Below are 7,780 nucleotides of genomic sequence, written 5' to 3'. Positions count from 1 at the left end.
TGGTGCGGATGCAGCTCTAGATGGCTTTTGGAAAGCCATAAGCCCCTTGCCCCATAAGATACCAAGCCTTTCTTTAAAGCAGGAGCATGACCCTGTCCCTGCCCCTGCAAGGTCCTGAGGAGCTGTCCGAACCCTGTCTCTTATACACATCTAGATGTGTATAAGAGACAGCATGACGCCCCTTCAGGGATTAAAGGAAATAAATCTTTTGTTGCAATTGATAACTAGCACATAGTAGGTACTCAGTGAATGACCTCACCTCTCCCTGAGAGGGGCTGTTATTGTAGGTGGCAAGGTACAAGGCATGGTGGCACAACCAGAAAACGCCTGGACAAAAATCTGAAGGCACGAAAGCTCAGTGGTTAGAACTATGATCCCAGGGCTCTGGGTTGCCTGAATTCATATCCTGACTCTATTATTTACTACTCCTGTGACTTTGAGCATGGTATTTAACCTATCTGTGCCTCAGTTTCCTTACCTTTGAAGTGAGCATAATCACAGTACCTACTTTACAGCGTTTGGGAAATATTCATCTGGGTAAAGCACTTAGAACAGTGCTTGGCATGTGGTAAACATCCAATAAATGCTAGCAATGATGACTTTGACTAGCTCTCTGCATGTTCTTGGGCTGAGGGACAGCTCTGGGCCTTCAGGGGGCTGTTTCATACCGCAGACCCACTATTTCCTTGCAGAACCCCAATCAGATCTGAAAGGGCAGAACTCTCCGCCCTTGGCCCAGTTGGATGAGCTGTGGAGGACAGGCAGTCTCCCATCAGTGGGTAGGAGGGGACTTGAAAATGATGACAATGACACCTGGGAAACAGCTGGGAGTGGGGGGAGTAAGGAAAGTGCATGCTCTTAGGTTTGTGCGTGTGCGTGCACGTGAGCGTGCACACACACACACACCCCCCACTGGATTTATGTGCTTTTTGCATTTAAAGCCAGATTATGACTCACCTGAGTGAGTTCTTTTATTTCTCTTGCTTTGGCTCAAAATGAGGACCCACGCAAGGGACCCCTGAGTGACCCAGGAGTAATTCCCACCTTGATGGAGGACAGCCCTGGATACAGGCCTGAGGAATGCAGAGAGGACCACTCCATCCTCACGCAAGTGAAAACGCAGAGGCGCTCTCTGACCCAGCCAGAAATTTCACTCTGCAAGGTTTGGTTAGAAAACTACAGGAAGACCGGATTTTACCGGGAGAGGAGAGAGAGAGGGAGAAGCTAGGCGCAGAGAGAATAGCCAGAGACAAGCCACACCGACATCTGTAATCTAAGAATCGGGCCTCGCCGCGTTCTTTAATCCCTGCAACTCCAGGGACCTGCTTATTGTTCAGCCCGCGCCTGCCACTTCAACCAGGGAGCCTCCACCTCAGCGCCGCCGAGGTGTGCGGGGCTCTAATTGGTGGGGTGGAGGTTGCGAGCCCGGAGCCCTCCCTCCCCCGCCGCCCCACGCCGGCCCCCGCGCCTACCTGAGCTGGCGCGGTTCGCAGTCCACACCGGGCAGCAGCAGCCGGGCCGCCTGGCGGACGTCGTCGCTGTCCATGGAGAAGCTGCGGCGGTGGCCGGCGTGCGCCACGGCCACCCGGATCCACTCCATCAGCGGCGGCAGCACGAGGAAGGGCCTGCGGCGGGAGGAGGGACCCAGAGATGCGCGTTAGGGCCTCCCTGGAGGCAGGGGCTGCCGGCTCGGCCCCACCCCCTGCTCGGGGGATTGCCCCCCCATCTCCCGACTCCCCAGCCCACTCCCCGCTTTCCCTGGAGACCCTGCCTCTGAATTCCAGAGTAGTGGGAGAGCCTTTGGAGACATCCGGACCGCACCGGTGACCCCGGGGCAGGCTCTCTGGAATCCTTGGGCCTCAGTTTCCTCATCTGTAACCTGGGGATAATGTGACTAGGAAAGGCTAGGAGGTAACTGATCTGGGAATATTATCCCTTTCGGCGATCATGTGAACATAAGGATGAGTCACTTGAAGCACCAAGCGCAGGGTCTGGAGCGGCGGAAAACCAATCAGCGCCCGGTGTTATTTCTATTTGGGGCTCCCTGATTGTGGGCCCAAGCCTAAGGTGTCCGCTAGCGCTTCCTTCCCATCTGCAGCCTGGTCCCTGTTGTCTTTCTGGAGCTCTTTCAGGCTTCAGCTCTGCCCAGGCAACATGCTGCCAAAAGGCTTTAGCACCTGGAAAAGGCTCTCTAAAGAGAGCCAGGTTAACAGGCAGCCTTCCCCCAGACCCAGCCAGGCTGGGCAGCCGCCCAGTGGCGCCCACAGTTTGAGGCCCCTTGGACCTTGGTCACACCCCTGAAACTCTGAGAGCCTCAAGTTTCCTGCCTGCTAATTGGATCATGGTAGGCTGTTGCAAGCTTGTTGCAAGCATTAACTGAGACAATGCCTACCACTGAAGGACAACTTTCTAAGTGCAATGCATTTGTGCCATCTTCCTATTTCTTCCAATGATGATAAACTCTGTCCTCACATTAGGATTACTGGAGAAGATTTTGAAAAAGTAATGACACTTGAGTCCTGTCCCAGGCATTCTGATTTAATTGGTATAGGGTGCAGATGGACACAGGTAGTTTTTAAAACCTCCCCATGTGAATTTAATGTGCATCAGAATTATCTGGAGAGTTTGTTAAAATACAGACTGCTGGGTCTCATTCCCAGAGTTTCCGATTCGATAGATCAGGAGAGGTACCCAGGAAATGCATTCCTAACTGGTTCCTGATACGGATGCTGCTGGTCTGAGGACCACATTCTCAAAGAACCCCTGCTCTAAAGTCATCGTGAGAGGGCCTGGGAATCATGTGGCTCTATATCCAGCGATGGTGATTGTGTTAGAGTCCAAGAACTTAATTTTAACAGGCAGCCCCTGCGATTCTGATTTAGGTGGCCCAAGGACCACACTTTGAGAAACGCACTATGTAGATCCAAAAGGTTTCCTGCCATTCAGCAAGGGTCAGACGAGCATGAAGCCAGTGGGGTTCCCCAGGTGCAAAACTGAAGGAGGCCAGGTTGTGCAAATATATTCTGGGCATGTTTCTTGCCGTCCCCCGCCCTGGGGCTGCCATTCAGTCCAGCATGACCACCATGGCATTGAGAAGAGGATGACAGGTAGATGGGGTTACAAGTCAGCCAGCCCCCTTGAGAAATGCAGATGTCATGAGCTTCCCAGAAAGTTTTTGGTGGCAGGTGCCAGTTTTCCTAACGTCAGATCTATTTATCCGATGTTAATAATATTCAGCAGGTCAGCCATTTACAGTCATTCATGGTCTCATCTGAATGCCTAGGACCAACCTCTGTGCTAGTTATGATTATGCCCATTTCATTGATCAGGAGCATGATGTTGATTCAGGTTAAGTATCATGCCCTGGACCACAAGACTAGCAAGAGCTGGGAGTCAGACCCAAGTTATTTGACTGCATATCCTGTGTGCAGAAACCCCATGTGATATCGACATTCTGTTGTCCAACTTGGTAGCATGCACTCTGTTACTCAGCATGCACCTGTCACCCCAGGGGATCTGATCAGGTCATGGACTCTTGCTGGTATGCAATGGGCTAATTCCTGTTCATGCAGCTCAGCCTCCTGTCTGTAAGGCTTGAAGCCCTTTAAAAATCCACATCACATGTAACCTTCAAACCACAGGCTAAATCCCATTTCTCCCTAGATGTTCCTCCTGACTTTATCCCACTTGAATCCCTCGCATTGTGGGCCTCACCCCAGAGGACTCCTCTGGCCTTACCCGCTGCTTCTGCAAATGCCCCATTAGAATGTAAACTCCACCAGGGCGGGGAATGGGGACTTCTTGGATCACCACTCCTGCTGCAGCCCCAGGACGCTGCCCGGCACACTGCAGGCATTTAATAAATATTTGCTCATGTCACAGACTAAGATTTACCAATTTCTTACTCGGTGAAACCAATAAAATTGCGTTTCTGGACCTGTGGACCTATCTGTGGGGCAGAGTCCCAAGGATTTTCTGCCTGAATCAGCCTGCTTCTTAGGCTGTCTCCCTCATTCTCCCATTCTCTCCATCACCTAAACTGAATCAGGCACTCAATAAACACACATTGACTTGAAATTGAATTGGATTCTACTGTCTCAGGTGAGCAGAACTTATTTTTGTCACAGTGTTTCCATCACTGTTGGAAACCAGCCCCAAGTGCTCAGAGAACTCCTCTCTGGATTAGGTTTCAGAGGCGCCTCCCACCATCATTCTTTTGCTCAGTGGCCCCAAAGCACAGCCCACAACCCTTAGTCCCTGGGGGACTGTATCTCCATCACAGAACTGCCCTTGGGCTGCTGCCTTTCATGTTAGATGCCAAGCGAGGCCCAGGGCACACAGCCAACGCCTGGTGAATGCCAAAGAATAGAAAAAAAAAAAGGCTCTGCTGCCTTCAAAATAACACCTTTACCAAGACAGCTGGCAAGTCCCAGAGTAAGACACCTTGAACCACAGGATTCCAGCCTCTCCTGGAATTTTCTACGTACCTATTCTCTCCTTTCAACATTGCCTTCTTTTTGTCACTCTGACCTTAATAGTTTATAAGCTCATGAATTCTTTGCCAGTAACTCATTTAAAAATCTTCTTATCTTGTCTACTCAGAGGGGAAAAATAGCATTATTTGTGATGTTTTCTTTGGAGGAATTGGAGATGGGAAAGAATTCGAGGGCCCTGAGTTGAGGAGAGGGTGGAGAATGCTGAAGAAAAAATCTTGCATTCTCTTTATACATTTTTTTTTAAGAGAACAATGTTCCACTAGTTGTCTCCTTTATTCTGAAGTTGTTTGCAGTGACTAAAACCCAAAAGAAGCTTGAGGAGCTCATGGTTTAGTGAAGTGGTTCTTAGACTTCGTTGAACATCAGAATCACACGAAGAGCTTGTTAAAATGGCAACGGCCATGATTTTAAATCCAGCGTTTGGCTCCGATAGGTCTTGGGGTAGGGCCTGGGCATCTGCATTCTAAATAAGCTCCCCTGGAAATTCTGGAGCAAGGCAGGTTTGTTAATCCCTGACCGGGTGGCCTGAGATGAGCAGAGGAGGGAGATGGTCCACCCAAACAGGACAGTGGCCATCTACATCTTCACTGTGGTGTTAGGAGAGGTATATAGGGTGCAACTGGAGGCTCTGGAAGGAAAGAGAAAGCCGTGATGGGCTTCCTTGCAGGGTCAAGCCAGCACATCAGCTCAGGATGGTTGTTGAGCCCAGATTCAAGTAGGAGATGGAGAACATACACGGACACAGCCTTTCTCTGAAATGGTGAAGAGAGAGCTGGTGATGAGGCTGACCATCCAGGTTCCATTGGAAAAGGAGTTTGGCTGGGGAGTCTGGGTACTAGAAAGAATGTTACAGGATGTGGGGAAGGCCTGGTTTGGGAATCCGCAGAACTGAATCCCAGCCCTGGATCTGCCAGGAACTCACTGGAGGGCTCCTCTGGCCCATCAATCAACGTTTTGGCTTTCAGTGTCTTCACCTATAAAATGGGGTGAGTTTGGATCAGATGGTCTATTTCAGGGCTCAGCAAACCTTTTCTATAAAAAGCTAGCTAGTAAGTATGTTAGGCTTTATGGGCCATATGGTCAGTCTCTGTTGCTACTACTCAACTCTGCCATTGCAGTGAGAACAGCCACAGATGATACACAAATGAAGGAGCTTGGCTGTGTTCCAATAAAACTTTACTTACAAATGCAGATGGTAGGTCAGAGGTGGCTACCATTAGCCTGTTCACTTCTTTCCAATGCTAATATTCTTTGATTCTATTGGAAAAACCAGTTGCTGGGGCTTTAGGAAGTACCTAGTGTGTGGACTAGGGAAGATGGAGAGAAAACCATGGAAGTCCTAATGATAGACAGAAAGTTTTGGGGAGATCAGAAGATAGGACCCTCCCACAAAGAGGTCATGGTTGGATATGGGGAATATTGAGCCACAGGCATATCCAGAGGTAGTATATTAAAAGGTATTGAAAGGGTTGCTGAGGGTGAGGTTGGAGATGTGGTAAAGAATGTGGAGTAGACATGTAACCTAGGAGTGAGAACATCCATGGGGTCTGGAGTTCATCTCACACGCTAAACTGCCTTGTTCTGGGGTTCAGAGAAAATACCTATTATTATGGGCTGAACTGTGTTCCCCCAAATTCCTATGTTACAGCCCTAGGCCCCAGTACTCAGAATGTGCCTGTATTTGGAGAGAGAGCCTTTGAAGAGGTAATAAAGTTAAAATGAGGCCAATAGAGTGGCCCTAATCTGGTCTGACTGGTGTCCTTAGAAGAAGAGGAGATTAGGACACGAGAGACACCAGGGTTGTGTGTGCACAGTGGGGCAAGAGGGTGGCCATGCACACCAAGGAGAGCGGCCTCAGAGGAAGACAACCCTGCCAGCAGCTTGATCTGGGGCTTCCAGCCCCTCCAGAGTGGGGAAGAAATCAATTTCTGTTGTTTAAGCCACCTGGTCCATGGCATTTTGTTATGGCAGCCCCAGCAAACTAATATACTTGAGGTTGGACATTTTGAAGAAAACTTGAGCAAAGGGTCCCCAAACCAAGAAATCCTATTTTGAGGTTTCAGTCTGCAGTAGAGGGGCTTCAACTGGAAGCTCAAACTCCTTAGAAAGCTGATGGTGTTTGGTTTGTTTCCTTTGACCTAGTGCAGTAGGGGATGGGGTCAAAGCATTTGAGGATTGTACAGTGCTGTGGTTAGGGGCACGGGCTCTGGAGAAAGACTGATTGGAACGGGATTCCAGCTCTACCTTCTAGCGGTGGGAACCCTGAACAAGATATTTCAATTGTCATGCCTCAGTTCTCTCACTGGGAAAATGGGGATAATAACAGCACCCACTTCAGAGGGTATGGTTGGCTGAAGAATGCCCCCACCCCTAACCCAAGATGTCCACATCCTAATCCCTATAACCTGTGAAAGCTGCCTTATCTGGCTAAATGGACTCTGCACGTGTGATTAAGTTCAGGATCCTCCAAGTGGGCCCTAAATGCAATGACAAGGGTCTTTATCAAAGGCAGGCAAGAAGGTCAAAGGAGAAAGGAAAAGAAGCAGTGGAAGAGGTTGGTGTAATGAGAGGAGGAGCCATGAGCCAGGTAATGCAGGCGGCCTCTAGAAGTTGGAGAAGGCAAGGAAATAGATTCTCTCCCAGAGCCTCCAGGAGGAACCAACCCTTCCTACACCTTGACTTTAGCCCAGTGAGGGTGATTTTAGACTTCTAGCTGCCAGAACTGTTAAGAGAAGAATTTTGTGTTGTTTTAAGCATCCATGTGTGTGGTAATTTTTTACAGCAGTCACAGGGAACAAATAAACAGGGTTATTGGAAGAATTGAATGGGATGATGTATGTAGCGTGGCGCCCAGTACCGAGAAAGTGCTCAATAAATGGGGGCTGTTGTTATCATCACCACCAACATTGTTTTTAGCATCACTCACCTTCTCCCTGTCAGGTGCAGGAAAAGGCCTTGCTACACAGAGCGACATAGAGGGATGTTCCTGCCTTTTCTTTACAAATAGATGCAAACCTCTGCAGTTGCTATAGCCTTCCCTTTGTAAACTATGCGGCCCTGACTTTTCATCTTTGTTATTTGTTGAGTGTTTCTTAGACTGGAGAGGAATTTAGATATTTGTGGTTTAGGAAGCTCATAACTCCAGAGACACAGAGAGTGAAGGAAAAGCAGCTACATTGATAGTAGACCATATCCGGTGCTGGTTTCTATAGCAATACTCATTGTAACATCACTGCATCTGTGGGCACCAAAGTCAGGAAGATGGTAGAGGTAAGAGGTGGCCA

General features: G+C 49.1%; 1 protein-coding gene across 2 annotated transcripts in view; it reads right to left on the bottom strand.

Moving 5' to 3' along the window:
• BTBD11 (BTB (POZ) domain containing 11) overlaps positions 1 to 7,780 on the bottom strand; it is a 365,311-nt gene that overhangs the window by 88,231 nt on the left and 269,300 nt on the right. Inside the window, exons 1-2 of one of the 2 annotated variants that reach the window (XM_011975543.1) lie at positions 1,772 to 2,129; positions 1,473 to 1,625 (exon numbers count right to left, since the gene is read on the bottom strand). In XM_011975543.1, coding sequence (XP_011830933.1) covers positions 1,473 to 1,625; positions 1,772 to 1,872 — 254 coding nt within the window. In that variant the 5' untranslated portion in view covers positions 1,873 to 2,129. Of the gene's footprint in view, positions 1 to 1,472; positions 1,626 to 1,771; positions 2,130 to 7,780 lie in introns of those variants that run through there. The other variant, XM_011975542.1, reaches the window with a different exon arrangement.

This window comes from Mandrillus leucophaeus, unplaced genomic scaffold (assembly GCF_000951045.1).
Source record: "Mandrillus leucophaeus isolate KB7577 unplaced genomic scaffold, Mleu.le_1.0 Scaffold157, whole genome shotgun sequence".
In the NCBI taxonomy this organism is placed as follows: Eukaryota; Metazoa; Chordata; class Mammalia; order Primates; family Cercopithecidae; genus Mandrillus; species Mandrillus leucophaeus.
The sequence above is the reverse complement of the archived record's forward strand: the minus strand, read 5'-3'. Positions and strand labels throughout refer to the sequence as shown.